Genomic DNA, 26026 nt, shown 5'->3' with positions numbered 1-26026 from the left:
TTTACCCCAATCAATACAAAGGTCATACAGCATTTTTTAATATATTTTTAATTTTTCATGCTGACTAAAACTGCCAAGGAGAGCATTAGAGTAATGAATATATTTAATTGAATTTGTCACCCATGAAAATGTTAAGGACAGTGCTGTACTACATCATAGGACTAGTAGCAGGAGAAAAATACAATGATGAAAGAAATTAAATAATAACTCATAATTGATTTAAAGATAATTTTTATTTATATTCATGACTTTGAGTTTAGTTGCTATTTTGCTTTCGGGGAATATAGATCCATTCTGAATGTTCATAGACAGTTACAATATAATCACCATTTTAAAAACTCTCCACTGGAGTCAATATCTTCCACTTTCTGAAAAGATAATTCTCATAGTTTGTTGTTCTTTCCTATATTTGGTTAAGAATATATGATTGTACATAAAACACTAAAAGTCATATGGTTGGTAAAGAAGGAAATCCTAAAACAGCTTGTATTTATTATTAGGAAAAATGGAGGGTCATCCCGACGTTATTTCAGAGAAAACTACAACAAAACATAAAAAAAAAAAAATCAGTATTTCAACTTTTAAACAATTGATTAAATTTCTTTAAAAAAATTTCTTTTTTTATCATGCTGCAGTTCTTAGAAACACTATGTATTGACAGGACTATTGAGTGGTGGACTCACTGGAGAGTAGCTTTTTCAGTGTGTGTTTTTGTTTTAAAGATATTTTGAATATTTTAATATCTTCTGATGCTCAGGTTAAAGACTTAGTTTATGCTTTGTTCTCCACTTTGCGGACAATGAGAACACCTTCTTAACCTTCAGCTAGTGCCATTATTACTTGATGGCAGGATTAGTTTCTGGCTTATACACTGAATCTAAAACATCTCTCTTGACAGTAAATGTATTTGTAGAGTTGCTAAATGATTTTATTGTAGAATTTCAAATACCATTGTTGTTATTTGTTATGTGATATTAGGCTTTGTATTGCCAAATTCTTCAGAAATCAATATGGGATTGTTTGAATGAGTAAAACCACTTAAAATTAAGGAGTGTTTAACCGAGATTATGCTATACTGGTTTACTAATAGTATTTTCTCTAAGTAGCCTTCTTTAATTCCAGCTACATAGACTTCTATTTCTTGATTTTGTATATGCAGACTTTGTTCAAACTATTTTCTATTTTTTAGATAAAATATTTCCTCCTTTTTAGATACATTTTTTTTCTTCTAGAAGAATGTTAAAATAGTTAAATTTTAATGAGGGCATATTCTTTGTAACAAACCTTTCCTCTTTGCTCCTTTACTAGTGAAACAAACATGGATCTGCTATTTAAAATTTACTTTTTAAATTGTAAATATGGTATCATTTAGTTGGACTAACAAAATGTGGGTTTCTATTTTTGTTATTTCTTGAGGATGAGAAAGCAAGATTTCTGATTAAAAGGAATGAAAATCCTTTACTGTGATTCTAAGAACTGCAGATTGATAAAAGAATTTTCTCAATGATTCATAGGCAACTATAAGAAGAGAAGAAAAAGAAATACATGTATTTTTGGAAAACATTATTATCATTTCAAAGAAGATATATTTGATCTTTAAGGAAGAAATTTAGTATGTATTTGTATATTGTATTTAAATACTGATTTCCTATTCTAACAGCCATTTTAAATTTTAATATGTAAATCAACTTTGTTAAAACAAATTATTTTTAAAAGTTTAATTCACCAATAATCACACTAAAAATTTAAAACGAAGTGGTAAGAATTCAGGGAGAGTGCTGTGGGCTTAGGCTTTCAAGCTATTCTAGACTCAGGGTCATAACTGCCGAGCAATGGTAATGATACAGTTGCCATAGCAACTGATTCATTGGAGGGCTAGACCTCTGTCTAGGGTGCTGTCAGTATGCGTGGAGTTCCAGTGAACAGAAAGTCCCAAAGAAGGGTCTGCTTCTACCTAATCCAGTTTTAATTGAACTCTAGAGACTTTGAAGTGGAGCCTCAGACCAGGCACACACTCCTCTTCCAGCAAAAATGAACCTCGAGTTCAGCCAGGCTTCCACTGCGTTCCAGCGCTGACATCTCTTCCTAATGAATACTTTCTAGAAATGTTATTATCTCAATTTCAGGTAGAAACTCTTTAGTTAAGAGAGTCTCCATTTCTATTTTAAGCTACAAGTTGACTATAGAGGTATTCCCTTTTGTTATTTTTTATATATAATTAGGCTATTTTTATTACAGTTTTAAAATTTGAATCTTTAGACAGTTTTATAGAATTTTCTCTCGTCTGTTTTTATGTGTTTGAAAATATTATGAGACTTTATTAAACTTTGAAGCACACTTTGATACTCTCTGTATTCCACTGTTTGTGTCCAGTGTGGACCCGTGTAACACAGCACTGGCTTCAGTTCATGGAGTACTTAATCTACACACATACATGTAATCTACACACGTGTGAACGATAAACCACAAAGATAGTGACTGTTCTAAGAAAAAGAAAAATGGGATTAGAAATGTGAGGTCTAGGAGTTTCAATACTGTCTGTGCTGTTTTAATTTATTATTATTGATAATGATAATAATGATAATAATTTGGTTTTCCAAGACAGGGTTTCTCTGTGTAGCCCTGGTGTCGTAGAACTTTCTCTGTACACCAGGCTGATCTAAAATTCAGATATCTGCCTGTCTTTACCTCCCAAGTGCTGGAATTAAAGGTGTGTGCCACCACCCCCACACTTAAATTTTTAAAATTTCTTCAACAATATGACAAAAGACTAAAATTTTACAAGGTTGAGTATGTGTGGGCCTTATGTCATTTTGTGTAATTTTTAGGTTTTATATTTGTTAGGCTAAAATACATCTTAAGGAGGATGGCACTGTGTTTTGGGTAAATTCTTGAAACAACCAAACTCTTTAAATCAGTAGAATATATATGGAATTTTTGATTAGTCACATAGCTACCTGAATATGTGAAAAATCTTAAAAGCATCATTTTAACATACTTGTTTCTGTTACTGGATAGAGAGACTCTAGAATGTGATAACTCTTTGGCTGTGTGATTGTTTCTGTGAAGTGTTGGCATCATTGTTATGAGCAACAAGTATACCTGAGATTTCTCTGCTCAGGAAACATGGAATTTTCACACCAGTGTACAATGTTTCTAGCATGTCACAATGCTTAACTGACTCTGTGCTATTTTGATTCTCTCCTTTTCTAATGTCAACCTAAATAAAGGATAAGACAATGTAGTTTATTTAGTTTCTAATGAGTCAAGTTCTATTTTAATCCCAACCCCTTTTCTTTGGAGACTGAGCCTTGTAGTCCCGAGAAACTTGAATTCAAGAGAAACATCACAGTCTCTGGACTTCAGCCTTCTGGGTACTGTGATTACAGGTGTCTAACACACTCCACTATAGGATGCTTTTGAAGACCATTGACAGTGTATAATTTAAGGGAAACTCTAGACTTGGGAATTTGAAAACTTGGAGTAGGCTGAACTTTGCCACTAACTTTCAAAGAGATTTTGTTTTAATATTTAGTTAACATGTCTTCAGCATGCCACATTTTACTTATGAACAGAGTCATTGGATATATTTTTACATGTTTATAAAATATATAATGTGTAATATATTCTTAATGTTTGATAAATCCAGGGTGTTGAACTCATATGCATAGAAACTAGGCAGACTACAGTAAGTGATTGAATACTTACTTTAAATTAGTAAATACAGTTACTTTTCCTAATAAATCAGAAAACTGAATATTATTATATAATAGCTTGTGCCTCCAGAGAGAGAGAGAGAGAGAGGGGGGGGGGGGGGAGGAAAGAGGAAGGAGCATTGAATCCCTGTCTGGCGCTCAGGCTGCTAGGCTTCATGCAGTCATCTCAAAATTGATACTCTGTGCCATTGCTAAGGCTGCAGAGTTATTTGGATGTTTTCCTGAACTAAAGCTTAGATCTTTGTCTTTTAAAAGCAGGAGAGATGAGAATCAAACAAGTACATATTCTAATTTCAGATGGTACAATGTGTTCTATAGAAACTTTGAACAGTTTGGGGTGTTTGGTACTGTTAGCAGAAGGTGAAGAGTCCATGGTTGTCTGGGAGATGACAGGAGCAGAATTGTAAATGTAAGAGAAGGTCTGCTTTGAGGTTTGAAAGAACATTCCAGTCAAAGAAGAAAGCAAGTAGTTAAAAAACAAACAAAACCTTGATCTGTCCTCTTTCTGCCTTTTCCTCTCTCTCGGTTTTATTTGTATGAACTGGTATTTGTTATGAACCCAAGAGGTAGAACGTTTGTTGCCAATTTCAAGATTGAGAGATGAGTCTTTGTCTAGTTCTTGAAGTTTTTATAGTATTTTTCAAAGTTATATCTGTTTTCTAATTTCTCATGTACCAAATTGAAAAAAATAACTGAATGAATTAAGTTTTTTGTTTTTAATTTCAAAGAAACTGCTGTTTGTGTTGAAGAATATAGGTTTATTTGTAGCTCCGGTGTGGTGGGGTAGGGAAGGAAACAAAGGAAGGATGGAGTGTAGGTTTATCATCAAATATTTCTTCTTCTGTGTTTCTTTCAAATGTGACCCTGTCTTGCAGTATTGTAATCACAGGTTTTCATTTGTGTTTTTTAGTTGGAGTTGGGCTGTAGAAATATATATTAACTTTTAGCTTAATTGATCTCAGATTTTTATCAGCTCTTGGTAGGAATGGCATTTGATTCTCTTGGAGAAATGCTGAGTCTGAATTCCTCTAAGACTCTCATAATTAAGCTTTTGAAATGATCTTTTTGAAAACAAACCTTGAGTAACAAGGCAACAAAGTGGCTTAGAACTAAAGACAGGATTACTGTGGATTGGCAAAGCATTTTAAGCAACGGTGTCTGTCACATGGGATGACAAGAATTGTAACAAGTTACTCTGACAGCCACCCACTCCATGGAGAGATTATGCTGACTTTATTTGCAGGGTTGTGTTTAGCTTTGACTGACAAAATGATACTTAACCCCTTATACAGTTAATCTTTATGTTTTCTGATTTTTTTTTTTTTGGCCTTACCAGTGACCTTAAAATTTTTGAGAATAGTGTACTAACATCCATCTTTAAAGCAGGGCAAAGGCACCATTGGACAAGCTATAATCATATCATATAAAATCCATTTGTATAAGAGGGTCTTCAGCACATATGTCATTCTTTCGAATTCTTACTTTTTGAAACTTTATCTGAAACTTTGTTTTTCTAATAAGATTTTAAAGTTTTTCAGTAAATAAGGCTGCATCTCTTTCCTGACAATAGATTTCTTTGTTTACAAAGCCCAAATATGTAATTGTAAGAAGAGATTTAAGAATTTCACTATACTTTTTCATGTAATTTGATTTTCACAAATTACAATGCATTTTCTTCATTTTTTCCAAACAGTCTTGTTATCTATTAAATTATTTTTCTTAGAAATTGTTTTTTTTTAATAGAGCATTCTCTATTTTAATTGGAGGGAAACAACACTCATGGATTGTAGTGCTGAGACTTAATGGGGTTTTCTTTTTTTCTCACTAGATCTTGGCATATACAGAAGGTCTGCATGGAAAATGGCTGTTCACAGAGATAAGATCAATCTTTTCTCGTCGTTATCTTTTGCAGAATACAGCCCTGGAGATCTTTATGGCAAACAGAGGTAATATGTTACAGAAGCACATTGTAGAAAAGCTAACTTGCCCCACTCTGATGTCATTTTTGAGCACACCATGTTGTTTCTATTTCCACCGGAACTGTAGTTTGCCCTCTGCCCTGTTGACCTCACTGCTTGCCTCTCACTCCTCGTCCTGTGATTCCTATTCCTACCCCATCCTTTTTAGAATTGCTGTAGCTCTTTTGTTTTCCTAGCTGTTTCACACAGTGGTGCGATGCTCCACAAGTGCAAATGAACAGTGACCTCACCATTGAACCAGTTGTGAAGTTCCCATATCCTCAGCACTGCCTGGATTACATTTGGGGACAGACGAATATGATCAAATGATTCATATAATTATTTTTTTATTCATGTATTATTTTGTCTTTTATCAAACGAGAATCTATTTTTTTAAAAAGTTAAAAATGGTATTAAGTTGTCCATTCTTAGTATAAACTAAGTTTTTGCTTGTAAATTTAAAATGAGCTTCATGAGGTACATCAAGACAAGAAGGGAAGGCAAGTTGAACTTGAAGGAAAAATGACTGTGTTATCAGTTGAGCTGCCCAAGGGAAAATATATAAAACATGATATCTTTGATACACTTCTATCTTGTATATGTAGCTTGATGGTTTCTTAATTGTTCTGTAGTCTCTATGATTTAAATCTACACATAGGAACATAAATTATATGCATACATGTCTCCCCTGTATAGTGGCATGTGTTTACAAAGAAAGAAGCACATTTAGGGAACAAGCCTTTGACTTCCTTATAAGCTCTTTCACAATCCTCGATACTTTTTTTTTTTTTACTAATGCAAGCATTATTTTTCTATATAAATAATTGAAACATTACTTTACACTTTATTTCAGTCTCGTTCAGAAGCAGGGGCCACCTTCCAGTATTTATCACTTGCTCATCCTCATTCCCTTTCCTTCAGTGGAATTCTATAGATACCTTTGCATTTGTGTGTTTCCTGACAGTTCTCATCTAAGCCTGGGTATTCTGACATAGCGTACAGTCTCCTATCCTTTGTCCTTTCCTCGTATTTAATATGATAGTGGGCATATATGGAAGTCTTATTTCAACACTACAAGAACAATGTATGGCAGTACAGCTTACTTTGTGCTTACTGAGTGGTCTGCTACTTATATTTTAAGACTTGTTGGTAAATCCATTGTTTAAAAGTTACAGCAACATAGTAAATTTTTTTACAACTTAAGTATTTTTGTCTGACCAAGAAGACTGCCTTCTAGATGAGTTTGTAGCATACATGTGATTCTGATACTGTTAATATATAATTAAGATTTTTCAGACTAAAGAAATTAGTATCTTGTAAAGTGCGTTATTTTATGACTATCATCTTTTAAAAGATAGATAAGTATTTTATAGGGCTTGCAAAATTGACATGTAAAATACATTTCCTTACTAGATGCTTCTACTCTTTCACATGGGTAATTACCTTAAAAGAAATGATTAGAAAGAATTTTAAGTGTTCTTAAGAGCAAATATTTCTGTTGGCATTAATATGGGGAGCAGAAATATTCAAATATTATAAAGAAAATTGCTTTCAAATGGGTCATTTCTAGATATCCAATGGATTATTTCTTAGGTATATTTGTAACTTTTAATGGAAGGTGGGTACTGTAAATTTTAAGTAGTTCTAAAAACTCCTGTCGAGGAACTGGAGCCATGAACATTGAGTATGTATATTCACAGTTGTACCTGTGTACTCACAGCTTCATGGTGTACACTGAGACAATTGTTAGTTTTTCTGTAAATACTGCTGAAGCTCATGTGTGGCAGTGGGATCCAGGAAACAAGTACCACCTGTAGAAGATTGCTATTGCATTAGGATGTCGTACCAATTGTATTTAATAGATGCCTGAACTGAGAGTAAATATTCTAATGGATCATGGATTTCATTGTATTCTAACTTTTAAAAATCACTTGTAGTTGCTGTGATGTTCAACTTCCCAGACCCTGCCACAGTGAAGAAAGTAGTGAACTATTTACCTCGCGTTGGTGTGGGAACCAGCTTTGGATTACCTCAGACCAGGTACTGTTTTATATGAAAAAATAGGAAATATTCTTATTACAATCTTGTTAATTAACGTATATTAATAATTGTATTTGTTTTGAAATGTTGCCTTTGGTTTTGTATCTTAATAAATGATGGTTATTACAGGTGTGTTTTATTGTTAGTCAACTGAATCATAATTTTAAAAATGCAGTATCTTTCAGAGAACATGTTTGAAAATACTACAAGAAAAAGGTTCTCTAGTTTTCCTAGGAGCATTTGTATGTGCACGCATGCACACATACGTCAGAAGGTTTTGTTTATACTTCTTATTTTGGCCTATGGGGAAAGAGGAATGTATTTACATATGATACCTCTATATTCTAATAATAAAAATGGCAAAAAACAAAGATAATATCCAAATATTAAGTATATTGTAAAATGATTGGAATGCTCATTACAAAGAATATAAATTAATACTGGCCCTTTGCAGACCCTTTGAAAACGAAATAAATCTTTGCATTATCACATCTGAAGTGCCCTGTATCCCAGTGTTAGTCCTGGAAGGAGGTGCTGCAGATCCCCCTCTCATGTTTACACAAAGGGTGTGCAGCAGTGTTCACTGAGCATGATTTATGATAGGCTCAGTTGTAAACAAATTCACCAACAACAGGAGGATTTGTAAACTGTGCTCTGTTCATACAGTAGAACATGTAATGGTGAGAATGAATGAACTACTGTCACATGTAGCAGCAATGATGATTTTAGTAATGGAAGCAAGAACAATCTCCTCTGCTTATGCACTATTTTGAACCAGTAAAGTTGTCTCTAATCTCTAAGGTTATTGTCAGCTCACTAACTAATTTTTAGAGAGTGGTAGTTCATGAAGGTATTAAGAAGGCTTATGATGGGGGCTGGAGAGATGGCTTAGTGGTTAAGAGCACTGGCTGCTCTTCCAGAGGTCCTGAGTTCAATTCCCAGCAACCACATGTTGGCTCACAACCATCTATAATGAGATCTGGCGCCCTTCTCTGGCGTGCGGATATACATGGATGTAGCGGCGGTCGGAGGAATTTGGAAATTGGAAATAACCGAAAATAGTCCTTTTAGAATAAATCAGTTTTAATAAAAGGAGAATAAGGGAACTTACAGAGCCAAAGGTCCAGCGAAGCAGAGCGTGATGCGGGGGGAAAAAACAGGGCCTCCCTCCCGGACCCGGTTCTTTTTAAAGGTACCCTTCTCCCCTGGGGCAGCCACGCCCCTGAACACAGGGATTGGGCCAGCTGCCCCAACACATGGAGGCAGAATGTTGTATACATAATAAATAAATCTTTAAAAATAAAGAACAAATTTTAAGAAAAAAAGGCTTATGATGCTGGGTTATGGTAGTGCAAGCCTTTAATATTAGCATTTGGAGGCAGAAGCAGGCAGATCTCTGAGTTCTAGGACAGCCAGGTCTACACAGAGAAACCCTGTCATGCAGGAGAAGGGGAGGCTTTGGACATGCTGCTTATATTTCTTACCTGAGATGATGGCTGTCCAGTGTGTGTATCTTATAAATTTTCACTAAGAACATTCTTTGGGTTTATAGTACAATAAATGCTTCAAAAATAATCCTTAATTTTATTACATTTAAAGAACTACTTTTTGGGGAGGGGTTCAAGAAGGTTTCTCTGTAGCTCTGGGACCTGTCCTAGAACTAGCTCTTGTAGAGCATACTGGCCTCAGACTCCAAGAAATCCACTTCCTCTGCTTCTCGATTAAAGGTATTAAAGGCATGCGCCACCACTGCCCACACTGGATATTTTTTTCTTGAACCTTTTTGTCGACGTATTTGGAATAACTTGGAACCATAATTTGGGTTGATCTTTTTCTTTTAATTTAGTAGTCCTTTAGTGTTTTTATCAGGTCACTGATTTTTGTTTTTAAAAGAAGTGAGCCCAAAATTAGAGTGAAGGAAATAAGAAGGACCAAAGCAGAAGTAAATGATACAAGTACTTGAAAATGATGAGAAATGATCAATGAAAGTTAAGACTTGATTCTTTTAAAAGGAGTCAAACAAACAAAACACCTTAGCTAGACCAAGGAAGAAGAACATTTAAGCAATCCATGAACATAAAAGAGCTTTCCAGTTACATTCAGTTTCGCCCATCAGTGCTTTCAGTACACAGCGAATCTTATGGTGCAGGATTTGGAAGAGTGGAGGAGTCTTTGCACAGTGGGCTGGTAAGCAGCTATGTTGAATGTATTTCTTTCCGTAATTGATTCAGTGTCGATATAACTGAGTTAACTTATTTAAGGTAGAAGTATGAACACAGGAATTTTCTTAGTGATCAGCAAGTAGGAAGCAGAGAAAGCTAATCCTGAATGGCATGGGCTTTTGACAAATTCAGTACCCAGTGATACACCTCCTCCAACAAGGCACATCTCCTAATCTTCCCAAATAGTTCCACCAACTAGGAACCAAGTATTCAAATATATGAACCTATGGGGGCCATTCTTATTCAAATCACCACCGGGGGTTATAAAAGCTACCTTTCAGTGGGGCATTGAGAGTCATGCATGGGAGAGAGAGACTTTTTCTAATCTGCTTACCATACATGCAGCCACACTCTGCCTGGATCAGTTCTTGTGCTTTGCCAGCTCCTGTGCCTAGCAATTCCTCCTCATAGGACTGAGAAGGGCAGAGACTTGGAACCTTATACAGCCAAGCTATAGCAAATTAATTTTTAGTATGTGACTAAAACAGTTGAGGAAAATTTTATCACTGTAAACATCTTTATCTGAATAAGTATCTTAATCTGAGGCAGAAATGTCTCCTCTCAATCTCCTAAACTTTCTTTTTTTCTAAGCTTTCTTCTTTACAACATTGAAGAACAAGCTAAATTCAAAAGCAATAAAATAACATGAAGAATAAAGGTTATAACAGAAGTATGTGGAACAAATAGTAAAACAGACCAGTGAAATGATAGCCTATATATGAAAAAGTCAAACTGATAGACTTTAGTACCTCTGAAAAAAGCAGACAGTATAAATAACAAAACAGAATTGAAAGATGTTGGAGCACCTTGCTAGTGGCCATACCACAGTTGAAAGTGTTGGAAAGAAACACAAACTAGTTTATGCCCAAAATTGGACAGCTTATATACTTATAACAAGTAAAAAATTTGTCATTAATTTAAAAAAATCTATCCATTAACAAAAATCCTATGACCTTTATCATAGTAGTGATACCTGTAGTTGTGAATCTAAGCAGATGTTTAAAGAGCATGGTAACAGCTCTTCACAAACTCTAGAATCCAGAGGATGATGCAATGCTTCCTGACTCACTCTGTGTGTGTAGTGCCACCTCAGTGCCAGAAAACAGAACTATGGGCTAATAACTTGTGAACACAGACATAAAACCTTGACAAGGTTTAACAAACCAAATTCAACAGTGTAAATACATTATTATCAAATGGCTAGAAATGCAGATTGGTTTAGGTATGGAAATAAATGTACATTATTTAACCAACAAAATGCCAAAACCAATTGATTGTCTTAGTAGATAAAGGAAAACAGTTCTGGCATGCATTTGTGACTGTAACTCTGGGCTGGCTAGTGATAGAAAGATATTTGAACAAACTGATAAAAATCCCCTCTAAAGAAGAAAAACAGCACCTTCACAGCAAAAGCAGACATGTTAGCAAGGGGCCATAAGCACAGAAGGATTCTGAAAGCCGTGAGTCGTATTTCATACCCTGTGTAATAACGGTACATAAAGTAGAATATTTAACAGTCCCACTACTTCTGAAAAGAGTTAGACAGTTGGCAAAAGTCTAAAAGAAACTCAGTATATAGTTGGTTAATTCAAGCTCTAAGAATCTTGCCTAGGGAAAGGAAAACTATGTTCATTTTGTGATATGTGTGAGAATGTTCACAGTAGCATAAAACTAGAAGCAAGTTGAATGTAAATTAATTATATAAAATATATTTTCTGTGTTCATACTATCGAATACAGTTAAGCAATAAAAAGATATCTAATCATGTAATCATTTTGTTCAGTCTTAAAAAGTGTTTTCTTGTGAGAAGAGGCCTGATACAAACTACAGTGCCATGTGCGATTATAGGAAATACCCAGGAAAATCAGGTTTACAGGAATATAGAGTAGACTGGTGGGTGCTTAGGGTTGAACGAGGAATGGGAATTAACTGCAAATACAGAGACCTGAGTTTTGTTATAAAATGTTTTATAGCGGATTGTGCTAACAACACAAAACTATAAAATTTCCTCCAAAGCCTTTGAAATTTCTACTCTTAGAATGAATAATTTTATAATTTTGAATTATGCCTCAATAAATCTTTTCAATACATAATTACTTGGCTCTTGGTAATATGGGAAGAACTATGACAGTACAGACCTCTGAGACTTGGCAACACGGTGTTATAATTAGTCCTGCTTCTCACCCCTCATTTCCCACTGCTTATCTTTTGGCTAATTGTACCTAAGTATTTACATTTCTCTAACTTGATCTTCTAAGGAACTACAACTGTTATTTAAAAATAAATAACCTCGGGGTCTTGAGAGATGGCTCAGCGGTTAAGAGCATTGCCTACTCTTCCTAAGGCCCTGAGTTCAATTCCCGGCAACCACATGGTGGCTCACAACCATCTGTAATGAGGTCTGGTGCCCTCTTCTAGTCTGCAGACATACACACAGACAGAATATTGTATACATAATAAATAAATAATAAAAATAAAAAAATAAAAAATAACCTCAGTAGTTTCTTCTATCTTAATTCTACCCTACAAATTGCTTAATCTTGTCTCTCCCCCTTGTTACAGTGTCTGAGAAAATATAATATTTAAAATTATAATGTTCAACTTTCATCCTTAAGAGATAACTTTTAAACTTGATAGGCATGTGAATACAATTTTAGGCATTTTGTGGACTCATTTATCATACTGTTTTAATCAGCCTGTACAGATTTTTAATATTACAGTGACATTATAGTGACAGTTTACCTGAACAAGCAAAATATATACAATAGACTTATTGCTAGTCTGAATCATTTGGTATCTATTAATTTTGGATTGAAACATTAGTAATATTCATTGGTCTGACATGGATACTAATTTTCAGAATTATATGTTCCATTAAGAATATTGAATGAGCACAGATAATTCATGATTTATTATTATAATTAATATTTAGTTAGTTTTATTTCACATTCTCTTCTTTGAAGGCGTATTTCATTATCCACTCCACGTCAACTATTTAAAGCTTCAAATATGACTCAGCGGTGGCAGCACAGAGAGATTTCAAACTTTGAGTACTTGATGTTCCTCAACACAATAGCAGGTAAATTAAGTGCACACCTTGACTTATTTTATATAACAAATGTCCATTATGATATGATAGGTTATTTTTACTATTGGCATAAGAGCTTATTTTTATTACTATTTGAATCTCTTATTAATGAGTTTTATAATTTTGTATATGAACGGTTGACTACTTAGAAATTAATATTTTAAAAAAGAAAAAGAATTTACAGTTTTGTAATACAAAATGGGACTTCTGTGAAACAGTAGGAATGAAGAACAGAATAATTTAGGAACTGATTAATATATTAATATATTAAAATAAGTTTATGATGAAACAATGAGCTATGATAGATAAAGGAATATTTATGTTAAGACTCATATGAGAAAATATAAAAATTAAATGGTCCTTACAATATATGTAATCTTGTAATATTGAAAATCACCCATTGAAAATGTTTCTTTGAAGAATAAAAAATTGAAATATTCTTATACTATGCATCTAGAGTAAGCAAACAGGGAGTCTATTAGTGTGACATTTGGGCTTCGTTTCATTAACTGACATGGTATATATTTGAGACATAAAAGATATACAAACAGAAAAAGTTATTTTTCTACTCCCAGAGTAATTACTTTACTTACTAATAAAAGTACAAGTTGAATGTCCCTTATTTGAAATGCTTAGGACAAGAATGATTTCAGGTTCCAGAATTTCTCAGATTTTGGAATGTGTGTGCAGACTGTGAGGTAAGTATGTTTTAATCAAGTATTCAAATCCAAAATGGCCTGAAAATTGATACAAAACTTGATACTTCAGCGCTTTAGGATTTCAGATTTTTGGATTAGAGGTGCTTAAATGACTTCAAAAATATGTAATATGAGAATTTTAAATGCAAAGAGGAATGGAGATTATATTTAATTCCAAATTAAATAAGTAGGAAAATGAAGTTTTCACCAGTCAGATAAAGATGTTATTTTGACAGAGGAGGTTGTTGGGAGGTCAGAAATTGTTTATGTAAATCTAAAATCATAAGCAAGCATATAAAATATAGTGTTTGAAGTATATAGTATAGCGTTTGTAGAAAAATTAATGTTATAATTTATGTATGTTCTCAAATGTATATGTATACATAAGGTATATTATTCATAAGGATACAAGGAAATGAATGTTAGTTTGGCAACATTGAGATAGAGTATTTTCAGTCTGAATTGGCAAGCAGGTCATAGGTTTGTAAAGGTTTTAAGAATATGTAATACTAGAGCTGTAAAAAGTTAGCTTGGAGGTTTTAGGTAGGTTGGTAAACTGGGGTAGAAATACTAGGTGGAAGGCAAAATTAGGGAGCAATTACCAGGACCTGTAATGAGGGCCTGCACTGGACCGATGTCGGAGGCCTTTGGGAGACTGAGTTGCTGTATGAGTTCACGAGCAGCAGTCACCAGGCATACAGCTGACTACAGATGTTAGGTAAAGGAGGAGAGACTGTTGGAATAAACTTGCTGGCTTCTGACCTGTAGGTGGAGACTGCTCGTTTGTTCCCAGCAACCCTGACCTGAAACATCACACAGAAACTGTATTAATTACAATCGCTTAGGCTTCCTATTAACTAACTCTTACATCTTAAATTTACCCATTTCTATTGTTTTGTGTGTCTCCACAATGGTGTGGCTTGCCGGGTAAAGTTCCGGTGTCTGTCTCCTTCAGCAGCTACATGCTGTCTCCTTGGTTCCACCTACTTTCTCTCTGTAATATCTCTGTTTGGACTTCCTTTCTGACTTTGTTCTGCCCTGCCATAGGCTCAAAGAAGAGCATAAACTCTGGGAGCAGAGAATTTGAGAATGTTTTCAGCATTACTTGCCATGCGATTTGGGGGAAGCTCTTAGCCTTTGGGCCTCAGTGTTTTCATGAAAAATGTGAGCTTTACTATTGATATCAGTTTCACAGTGCCATTGCAAAGGCCAAATGAGATGACACAAAATAACATTAAATGCAATGCCTTGCACACAGATTACTAGTTTTTCTTGTTATTTTGATAATCTTTCATGCTTTACACCAAATAAAAGTGATATTTTCTTCTTTACCAGGAAGAGGTTATAATGACTTAAATCAGTATCCTGTGTTTCCCTGGGTCATCACTAATTATGAGTCAGAAGAATTAGACCTTACCTTGCCAAGCAACTTCAGAGATTTGTCCAAGGTAATGTTTTAGTAATTATCTGAAGTATATATATTTGCCTTTTATTTAAAAACAAGTTAGATTCATTTTAATATGTTTTAAAAATCTTAAAATATCATTTTACCTTAAATACATGTTTTATCTTTTAAATACATTTATGTTATTTAGCTTAAGATTGAAAAATAGTGTTTCTAATAAACTCAATGACAAGTTAAAAAAATTATTGTACTCATTCTTCCATAAGAATTCAAGGAAACATTGTCCTCCATTAGGACCTTCTGAGGGCTTTTGTAGTTAATACAGCAAATAAGAAGTCATGAACAGAACTCTCCTAGCAAACAAGGGACTTCCTGCCTCAGGTTGCCGTGACTGTCTGCTCTTGTCCTCTGGTAATTCCTCAAACATAAGCATGTGGGTCCTCTTTTTATATTTCAAAACTCACTATGTAAATCAGACAGATCTCAAACTCAAGCTATTCTCCCACAGCCTCTAGAATGCAGGGATCACAACCAAATCTAGGTGATCCTCTTTAAATCTGATTGTAACTTATGCAGTTCCTATCACTAACCGTTCTTAGTTTCTCCTTGTATGCAGGAAGTCTTCCAGAATTCAGAGCTAGCTTCTCAGCCTTATGTCACGTCTTTATTTTCTTGTGGTCTGCCCTCATCTTGAAGTCCTTCCCTCGGTCCCTTCCCTGAGAATTTCCTCTCTCCTCTCACAGTACTTCCATATCTCCCATTGTGCATCTTCTTGTTCCTGATGCGGAATTCTTGTTCATCACTGCCTTCCTACTGCCTCCCCATTATGTGCAGCTCAGTAACTGTGGTAACTTCTCAGAACGTCAGATTTCTTCTTGCTCTTAGCACTGACTTGCTTCTTAGCAGAAAGCCTAGATTATTCTGACTTCCACTCTCAGGTAGGAAATCACTACCTGGTTTCTGCAGAAATGGTTTTATGGAGAAAGTTCATTCACCCATCCAATTTCCTTCACAGTGTCATAACATTCATCCTAGACATGGTGAATATGGGGAATGCTGGAGAGTCACCCTAGTCTATGTAAAGACAGTGATGGCAATGCAGGGGTGCTGGAGAGTCACCCTAGTCTATGTAAAGACGGTGACAGCAATGCAGGGGTGCTGGAGAGTCACCCTAGTCTATGTAAAGACAGGGACGGCAGTGCAGGGGTGCTGGAGAGTCACCCTAGTCTATGTAAAGACAGGGACGGCAGTGCAGGGGTGCTGGAGAGTCACCCTAGTCTATGTAAAGACAGGGACGGCAGTGCAGGGGTGCTGGAGAGTCACCCTAGTCTATGTAAAGACAGGGACGGCAGTGCAGGGGTGCTGGAGAGTCACCCTAGTCTATGTAAAGACAGTGATGGCAATGCAGGGGTGCTGGAGAGTCACCCTAGTCTATGTAAAGACAGGGACGGCAATGCAGGGGTGCTGGAGAGTCACCCTAGTCCATCTAAAGACTGACAGCAATGCAGCAGTTGACATTTCCTCCTAGTGAACAGTAGCATTTGGGATATGGCCATTGTTCTGTGCAGCAACTTTTCTTAGCTGTTCTTTTCTTTTGTTCTTTTTTTTCTTAACTTTTCTTTGTTCAAATCTAGTCCTCAAATTCCTCATATTTGCCTCTTGTATCTTTGCTCTTCTTTTTCTAACAATATGATCGTCCTGTGAGTGAAACACATGCTGATGAAGACATGAGTCTTCAGCACCCATGTGAAAACTAGGTGGTATGCACCTATAACCTCCGTGCTGCGCTGTAGAGACAAGCAGATCCCTAGGGCTTGCTGGCCAGCTACTCTAGCCAAACTGTGGGCTCCAGGCTCAGTGAGAAACCCTAATTTAAAGAAATGAAAAAGCAATTAAGCAAGCCATTTCGTTGTCAGCCTCTGGCCTCCAAAGTCAAGTGCATCTGCGCGTGTGTGTGTGTGCATGCAAACAGTCAAGTGCATCTGCGTGCGTGTGTGTGTGCATGCAAACAGTCAAATGCATCTGCGCGTGTATGTGTGTGCGTGCAAACAGTCAAGTGCATCTGCGCGTGTGTGTGTGCATGCAAACAGTCAAGTGCATCTGCGCATGTGTGTGTGCATGCATGCAAACAGACAGTCAAGTGCATATGCGCGTATGTGTGCATGCATGCAGTCAAGTGCATCTGCGCGTGTGTGTGTGCATGCAAACAGTCAAGTGCGTCTGCGCGTGTATGCGTGTGCATGCATGCAGACAGACAGTCAAGTGCATCTGCGCGTGTATGTGTGTGCATGCATGCAAACAGTCAAGTGCATCTGTGCGTGTGTGTGTGTGCATGCAAACAAACAGTCAAGTGCATCTGCGCGTGTATGTGTGTGCATGCATGCACACAAAAATATTTTGAGTATGATATGCTGCCTTTATTGTTCTTAATTCTTAATTCCTTCCATTATAAAGGTATCCATTTTGAGATATTTATGAGAAGATTTTACTCTTGGTTGAGAAAGGAATACTTCTTTTAAAAATGCTTTCAGGAAGAACTGCACGTGCACCAAGATCAGTAGTGGGGAACGCTAATCCACAACTGCATACCATAAAACTATTTCCTTTTCCATAAAGCACCAGTTGTTCAGATTTTTCAAATGTCATTCAGGTTCATGAGAATGCAATTCTACCAGTGCTAACTGCCTTCATTAAATATTAATGAAATTAGTGAATTTGGAGTTAACTACATTATTTTAAATGAAATAATCAAGTGCATTACATATTTAGAAATTGTACTTTGTATCTATAAAAAGTGCGATTTACTTAAAAACTGCCTTATTCCTTGGAGTAGAAAGATCTCCTGAAACTCTAAGCAATACATGTCTAAATTTTTGCTTATACATACATTTACAGGAGCATGTCTTATATATAAATAAGTTCTATGTATACAAATGGTGATTATGTTAGAATTATATTAAAATTTGTCCCAAAGCAGGCATTACTATTTGTTTAAATAAGCTCCTGAAATCTGAGAAAACATAGTGTGCAAAGCATAATTTAGAGCATAAACAGATGCTATGCTATTGCTAAGTAGATAATGTAGCCTGACTGGCTTTAAAATGTATCAAATTATTTATGTCCATTTAATTTCCCCAAAGCTGATTTTCAAAGGAGTTTTAGTGCTTTGGCATAGAGCTACAATTTTATTTGGTAATCTTTCCAATTGTTACACAGGGAATTTTCTTTCTGATGCTGAATTAATATAATCAACACCCTTTCTTTTGAATTCTTTTTGTGATCAGTCTTTTAGCACAGAAAAAGTGTGAATGGAACAGTTTAAAAATATTGTCTTCTTAGAAATGAAGGAATATTGAAAATTGGGAAAAACCAAGAATTGTCAAGAAACAAGAAAATACTTTATTTTTTATTAATTAGAATTTATTGATTGAAAATTAAGGAAATACTAGGAAGAGTTTGAGAAAAAGAACAAAGAAAAACCCTTTTTTTACCCTTGGAGTGCAAAGCTGTGGTGTGCTGTTATGTCCACTGGGAACATACAGAGGAGCTGCGTGCTAGATGGAGGATCACAGCCTTAACATGTGCTTTCCCGAATTTACCTTCCAAAGGTGGGGGAAGTAAACTCAGTCTTAAAGTCCTGTATCAGCTCTGTGAAGTCACACTGGCTTCACTGCTTTTATAACCTGTTACAGTGCTGTTACTCTCCCTCTGTAATCTACAGCTCCCAGTGCTCTTGTTCAGTTACTGTTTCTTACAAGGCAGTGCGCAGAGCCTACAGAGGACCAGAGGAAAACGCAGCAGATTTTATTTACTCATTGCTGAGTAGCTGCTGATTGCATTGGGTGGTTCTCATCCCTCCTCTGCCGTGGTAGATTGGTGTGTATATTTTTATGTATGAGATACGTCTCTCTAACATGCACATTTACTGTACAGTGACCATCTTGACCTGGAATTGACTACCGACGTTTAGCTGCTGTTGATCAGACAGCACTTCTTTATCTCTTTAAGTTTTAAGTGCTGTTTCTGACGAATGCCAGTGCTTGCAGTCTGCCCTGTAACAGATACACCAGGAATCAATATACCATCCCCATGTCACAGAGGGGGAGAGTGCATTCGGGTGGTGGAGAGCAGTGCTCAAACAGTGTGGGCATAACAGCATTTATTTTGTTTTCTATTTATCGAGATTTACTGAAACCAGAAGAATTCAATCTATAGAAAAGGCTTTATAATGGAAGAACAATAGCTAATTGATCTTAAATTGTTTTAAACGTATAATGCAGGAAAATAAATGGCTGATGAAATACATCCAGACATTTTACTCCTTGCATCAAACATGGGTGCTATTGCCATTTTGATCTTAGAGATTATAGCATAAATTGTTTCACATGATGTTTCGGAGTTGTCCTCTGGTCAGCATAAATTGGTGTCAGAGCAGTTCAGGATGTATTTGTAGGAGTGTAAGGGAGGCTCTAGGAGCTGATTTCCCCAGGAGCATGTCCATGTCCTGTTTTCCCTGCCCCCAGTATTCACAGGGTAGGAGACTAAGATTGAGTCTTAAGTGAGGTGCCAGAGGTCCCAAATCACATTTTCTTCATGCAGTAATCTCAGGTCTGTCCCTATCTGGAGAACTCAGTTATAACCAGAAACAATCGTTTAGATTGAATAGTTACGTTACATCCATTTCCTTCCCAAGTCCAATTGCCTTTCTTTTTGTGTTGGTAAAAATGGCAATGGATTTAGTTCTTGGAAAAATACAAGAAGCTTCTGATGCTAGAACACCATGTGCAGCAGAAGAAAGTGATCGCTAAAGACAGAAAGCCCCGGGGACTGAACAGGGAAAGTGCCAGGCCCCTGATACTGTCCCGCTGTCAGATTTCTCCAGCCGTCTGTGCCAGTCCCGCACAGAGAGACAGGGTGGTGTTGCCCTGCAGACATACTGACGGAGCAAGAGGAAAGACTTAAAATGTTGGCATCTTGGGTTTTCATTCAGTTCCCACCTGGTTTACCTCCTGAAAACCCACTGGAACACACAGCTTGTGTTCCACGTATGCCTGCTGTCCTCGCACCTCCTTTTAAAGAGCGAGTTTTAGCTAGAGACGGTAAACATTTAAACACAGCCTCCGGTGTGAAAGGCTGACAAAGGCTAAAGGTGTAAAGAACAGCAGGAGCGCCTTAATAAGCAAGGATGTGTTATCATCATTAATAATAACTATTCGAAATAATCATATAATATAGAATTATTGTTTAAATAGTTATTATTTGAATTGTTGTTTTTCAGTGTTTATATTAGTTTAAACTATGGTTATGTAACTTCTCAGAACTTAATGCCAAGTTCATCAAAGTACAAGTAGAATTGTCTGTGTAAAGTAATTAAACAGACAGATTCCTCCTAGGGTTTCTTTCTGGTAAAGTTTTAAACGACTCTAACAGAGGTTAACCCAACACTTAATTTAAGCAGCTTCTGAAGACAGTCTTTCTTAACATTTGTCAGAAATGATAAACTGAAGTAACTGAAATGGATTTCGGTTAATATTACTGTCAGGGTGATGGCTAATCCTGATGTACCCCAGAGCGGCCTGCCAGCCATTAATTGTGTTCCAGGCTAGGTATTCCTTCCTGCTCATGCTGCACCGCTCTGGTGGAGCTACAGTTATGACGATTTATAAATGATTGCTTTTATTTACAGGGCATGAATAGTTTTATCCCACAGTGTTTTCTACTTTCCTAGTTAGTTTTTAGTTAAAACTCTGGTAGATTCAGAGTAGGGAACACCTGCTATTAATTTATGTTAAACTTGTTATCTAACACTTGGAAAATAATTCAGTTTTTTAAAAAATAACGTACCATCATTCTGATTTCAGGCTGTTTGTTTTGAGACAGGGTCTTGCTAATTAGTTATTTCTGTCCTGGAATTCAATGTGTAGAATAGGCTGACCTCAAACTCCAAGATCCTCCTGCCTCTAAGTGCTGGAATTAAAGGCATGGGTTACCTCACCTACTGTGTTATATAATTTTTAATTATGAATAACATGCAGTATTTCTTATAGTGGAAAATGTAATAAATTGTCCCTTACTCTTTTGTCCATTTTTTTCATTTTTATTGTTATAAAGCCCAGTCATTTGAATAACAATTATTAACTTGGTGCTTTTGTTGTGCATTATTGTGTTCAAAACAGTAGTGAATGAGATCATCTACTACTGAAAGACTTTTCAAACAGATTCCATGTTATCTCACAATTATAGAAACCCTATATTTTATACAACTTAGCTTTTAGAAAAGTAATTTTTGAAAATGTGATTGTACAGTTTGGAATTTGAACCAAGCTTTTGAAAGTGGCAAAGGATAGTTTCTGTAAGCATGTCATTACCTCAGGATAAAAACTATATTAAACAGTAGAGTATCAAGTTATTTTAAGTGTAGGAAGAAACAAAAATTGTGTCTTTTACTGGAAATAGATTCTGGTAAGCTATACTAACTTTGTTACTTTTAAAATTAGTTTAATGATGTCAGTGATTTGGGAAAGTTAAAGATTTACTGTGATATATTCTGAGTGGTAACTTTATAAAATATAAAGTAACTAAAACACATTAATAACGATTGTAACTATTCAAAGTGTAAATTTTTCATACTTAATAGCCCTTATGACTTGTGCTGTTCCCTCTTTAGAAGAAATTCTAGAATGTGATCTTACAGTAGTTAAAAATATAAAAATTTAAGTCACTTTATAGCCTGAAACTCTCTCTTAAAATATTCAAGAAGAATATAAAAGAATAACAAGATGTTATTAGTGTAAATTTCAGGCATTGTTGTATAAACATAAAAAGAAGATAAAAGTAAGTCAGTGTTAAAAATAGAACATTTTTCTGAGTGTTCCTAGTGGAAAGAAAGATAAAGATGTGGCAGTTACATCAAGCCTGCAGACTTTGGTGAAAACTCTGGATTCATTGCAGGAGGTCTGGAAATTCAAAAAAATCTGTGTTGGGAAAAAGAGAAGAGATGCAGAGAGGCTTCTTTAAAATGTTGGGAGCTACTGATCTGAATCATCTGTGACCTAATGGTGTGAGCCAGTGGTGATAATTGGCTTTTCTAGAAACAGATTTGAATCATGCACCATTATTCTCTTATATTGTGCTTATTGGTGTTACTCTTTTTTGTCTAGAATATGTTAGAGGTACAAAGTTAGGGGTTGGAGTTCTTATTTTATTCATGTAAGTTTAATTTATTGTAATGACTGTGAAGTTTGACCTGCAAGATGACTTGCTACTAAGTCATCTAATTTAATTAGATCCCTGAGACCCACATGGAAGAAGGGGAGAACTGAGTCCTGCAAGATGTCTTCTAACCCCACACATGCCAAGTGACATGTATGCACCGTGGCACACAAGCACCCCTCCAACACATAAACATAAGAATGTGTTTTTAAAAGACTGTCTTAGATATTCCTGGTTGTTTTTCTGGAATTGGTTGACCATGTATGTGTAGTTCTTCCTGATTCTGTTCTGTCAAATGCATGTCTGTCCTTCTGTGAGTGCCGATCATTCTGTCTTAGTTACTTTGGGTTTGCAGTATGTTATGAAATGTTATGAAAGCGGGCGATGTGACTCTTCCAACTATATTCTTTTTCAATTAGCAATTCTGGGGTTTTTGTTTTTGAGAATTAATTTGTCAATGTCTAATTCATAAAAAATTTGCAAGGTTTTTTGTAGGGACTACATTGATATTTAGGTCATTTTGGGCAAAATGTAATGTATTAGCAATATTGCATTTTGTAATACATGAATGTTATCTTCCATTTGTTTAATTTTTTACTGAAAATTTAGCAATTTAGACTTGTTTAACTATTTTCAGTTATTTCCCTTTTTGTCATAAATATTTTCCATCAGATATGGATTGATGTGTTCCCAAATAAAACGTTTAAAGGGCTTGAGAGATGTCTCAGAGTTTAAGAGCACTGGTTGCTCTTCCAGAGGACTCGGGTTCAAATTTTTTTGAGATAACATTTAAGACCTAAACTCTTAATCTGGTACTTGTGAATATGCTTTTTGCATAAATGAGGTCTTCACGGCTGTAATAACACTAAGTTGCAGTCATTAGAGTGGCCCACATCTAACGTAAGCGATGTTGCTGAGGAGATGAGGACACCTGGAAAACAGGGAGGGAGCTCCATGATAGCAGAAGTCGGGTTTACGGTTATGCTGCCAAGGAGGATCGTCTTTGAGAGGCTTCAGAAAGATCATGTCCCTGGCCCTAACAACAGCATCATTTCAGAGTTCTCTGTAACTAGATGGTGATAAGTTTCTACTGTTTGAAGCTACTATACTTTGTTGCAGGAGTCCCAGGAAACACACACACACACACACACACACACACACACATTTTAAAATTATGTTTTCCTAATAAACATATTTGTGTATCTGTTACCTTACACTTAGTAGCAAGTGTACTGCTCTTTCTGATATGTGTATGGCAAAGTTGTTTCAGTGACTCCTTACAGTATCTTCTTTCCATCTTTAAAACCCAACCTATGTGCTTACATTTTAACAGTACTTTTTGAAGAGAGTCTCTAATACTATGTGGTTTTATATTCAATCTTAAAATCTTCTCTACATTTTAAATTCAATATTGATATCATTTATACTTAATGTTAATTTTGATATGACTTGCTTTATTATTGTGTGTGTGTGTTTATGCACATGTGTGTGTTTGTGTGTGCATGTTTGGACCATCAATGTCATCAATGTCTTCTGTCATTCTCCATCTTATTTTTTTAAGACAATGTTTTAGTGACTTTGGAGCTCATGGTTGGGCAGCATGCCTCTGGGCGCCTCCTGTCTGCCCCACCAGACAGAGATCCCAGGTGCGTCTCACTCCACCCAGATCCACGTGTGGGAAGGGTCTGACCTCAGGCGCTCATGCTCGTGTGGCAGCATCCACGCCAGTTCACCATCTCTTCTACATTTTTATCTGCTCCACTCTCTGCCTCTCCCCTAAGATCCTTTCTATTTTTAAATTTTACTTCTTTATTTCTTGGTTCCCTTCATCTGCCATTTTCTAAGTTATTTGTACAATTCTGTATTGTCTGGGATAGGAAAAGATTACAGAGTGAGATACAAATATCTTCTAGGTAGAAATGTGTGAGTTGCTGCTTCTGTGAGCAGTGTGTGTGGAATTCCATCTAATCCATGAGGCCACTTGAGCTCTTTGCTGTTATCTTTAATACTGCACAGGCTTGTGTTTCTGTATGCCCGATGGTGCTGGAAGTACTTCCTCAATTTTCTTGTCCTTTCCTTCATTAGTTTTTGTGGACCTATACTATAGAGATACTTTCTTTCTATATTTCTTTCCTCTAAAAGTAAACCTATTAGTGCTAACTAGTAAGTGCCAGGCTATGGTGGTTAGAGTTTGTCAGTTTTGATCCATATGCAGTCTTAAGCATTCCAGTCTGTGTTCTCCAGAAAGATTTTTTCAGCTCTGGATTCCAGCTTTCATGCCATCCAAACTTCTTTGCATCTGTGACAGATCTTGAGCAGGGAAGATTTTCCCAGTCTGTCTCCAGGATAGTTCTCTTACTTAAAACTTTTATCCAAGAGAGAATTTTTGGCATTCTCCAAAGTGAAGGGTTTTGCTTTGACCCTCTTTCAGAAGCAGTGTGTTTGCCTGTCACCCTCCTGTAGTAGATTCTTTTCCTTTTCCTCCATTTGCCCAGGCTCTTGGTAATAGAACCAGTGTCTTCCCTGGCAGCTTAAGGGATGGTCTCATGTATGAAAAGGGTTAGTATTAGTGGTGGTGCTGTGTACCTAATCCCAGGAGCAGTAAGCCACATCTTCTGTCAAACTGAGGACTTCTCTCTGAGCCCCTGGAGCAGTAAGCCACATCTTCTGTCAAACTGAGGACTTCTCTCTGAGCCCCTGTTTGTACGTGCTGTGCTCTGCACCCTGTACAGACCCATGAAGGGGAGGGGGGGACATAAATGTGAATGCACTTGTCTTAGGAATCTACCAAATTTTCTAAACTGATATATTCACTCAAACTAGGTATTTTAAGAATCTTTTTATCTTTGTGTTGGTACTCTCTTCCTTTGTCAATATTTTATACTTCTGAGAATCTTGTAGTTTGGTAGATTCAGTTCACTTTGTTATTTTCCACCTTAGTTCTCTACAAGTATCTTAAGAAAAGTTAGCATTTTATAGTCTTTTTCTGAGTAGAATAGGGACAGTTTTCTCCCAACCTCCTTGTTTTAGAGAAAGTCTCACTGTGCAACCCAGGCTGGTCTTCTGTCTCAAACACCCCGGGGTGCACCCCACCTCACAGATGCAGAGCAACCTTGCCTTGGTGCTTTCTAATTCTAAGAGAAAGAGGCATTGTTTTCTATGACAATTAAATTAAGAGTTTCTAGTGTGACCTCCCATGAATGTTCTCTGTCACTTAGATAAATCCTGTTTGTGAGGCTTTGAGTCTCTGAAACATCCACAGAGGATGATGTTTTGAACACTCATTCCTTAGCTAGTAATTCTGTTTTGAGAGGCCTAACTGGCCTTTGAAGATGGTATCTGTCTCTGGTTCCTGTGGCTCTGTGCTCTCTGCTCCTGTGTGATGTGAGCAGCCTCCACCACATGCTCCTGCCACCACAGACTGAGCTGCTCAGCCATGCCTTCCCCACCACAATGGACCAGAGAGTTCTTAATAAATCTTTCTACCTTAAGTTCCTTCTGTCAGATGTGGCACGGTGATGGAAGACCAATTGATACCCCATGAATATTTGACAGCTTCATCTTCTTGTGGTCCTGCATTTTATGCACTGTTCACGCCAGAATCAGAATGAGCCATTTCCTTAAGGAGCCCATTTTCCTTTCAATGGGAAATAGTCAACTCAGCTTTAAAAATATAAATTATTTTGG

At 36.3% G+C, this 26026-nt stretch overlaps 1 protein-coding gene across 3 annotated transcripts in view; it reads left to right on the top strand.

Annotated features, from left to right (window-relative positions):
* The window catches only part of Lrba (LPS responsive beige-like anchor protein), a 481883-nt gene that overhangs the window by 316619 nt on the left and 139238 nt on the right, over window positions 1-26026 (top strand). For all 3 annotated transcript variants that reach the window (XM_038347328.2, XM_038347329.2, XM_038347327.2), the window contains exons 41-44: window positions 5545-5662; window positions 7612-7714; window positions 12900-13015; window positions 15058-15170. In XM_038347328.2, the coding sequence (XP_038203256.1) occupies window positions 5545-5662; window positions 7612-7714; window positions 12900-13015; window positions 15058-15170 (450 nt within the window). The remainder of the gene's footprint in view (window positions 1-5544; window positions 5663-7611; window positions 7715-12899; window positions 13016-15057; window positions 15171-26026) is intronic.

The sequence above is a fragment of the Arvicola amphibius genome, chromosome 11 (assembly GCF_903992535.2).
Source record: "Arvicola amphibius chromosome 11, mArvAmp1.2, whole genome shotgun sequence".
NCBI classification, from domain to species: Eukaryota; Metazoa; Chordata; class Mammalia; order Rodentia; family Cricetidae; genus Arvicola; species Arvicola amphibius.
Note: the sequence above shows the minus strand (reverse complement) of the source record. Positions and strands in the feature narration are given on the sequence as shown.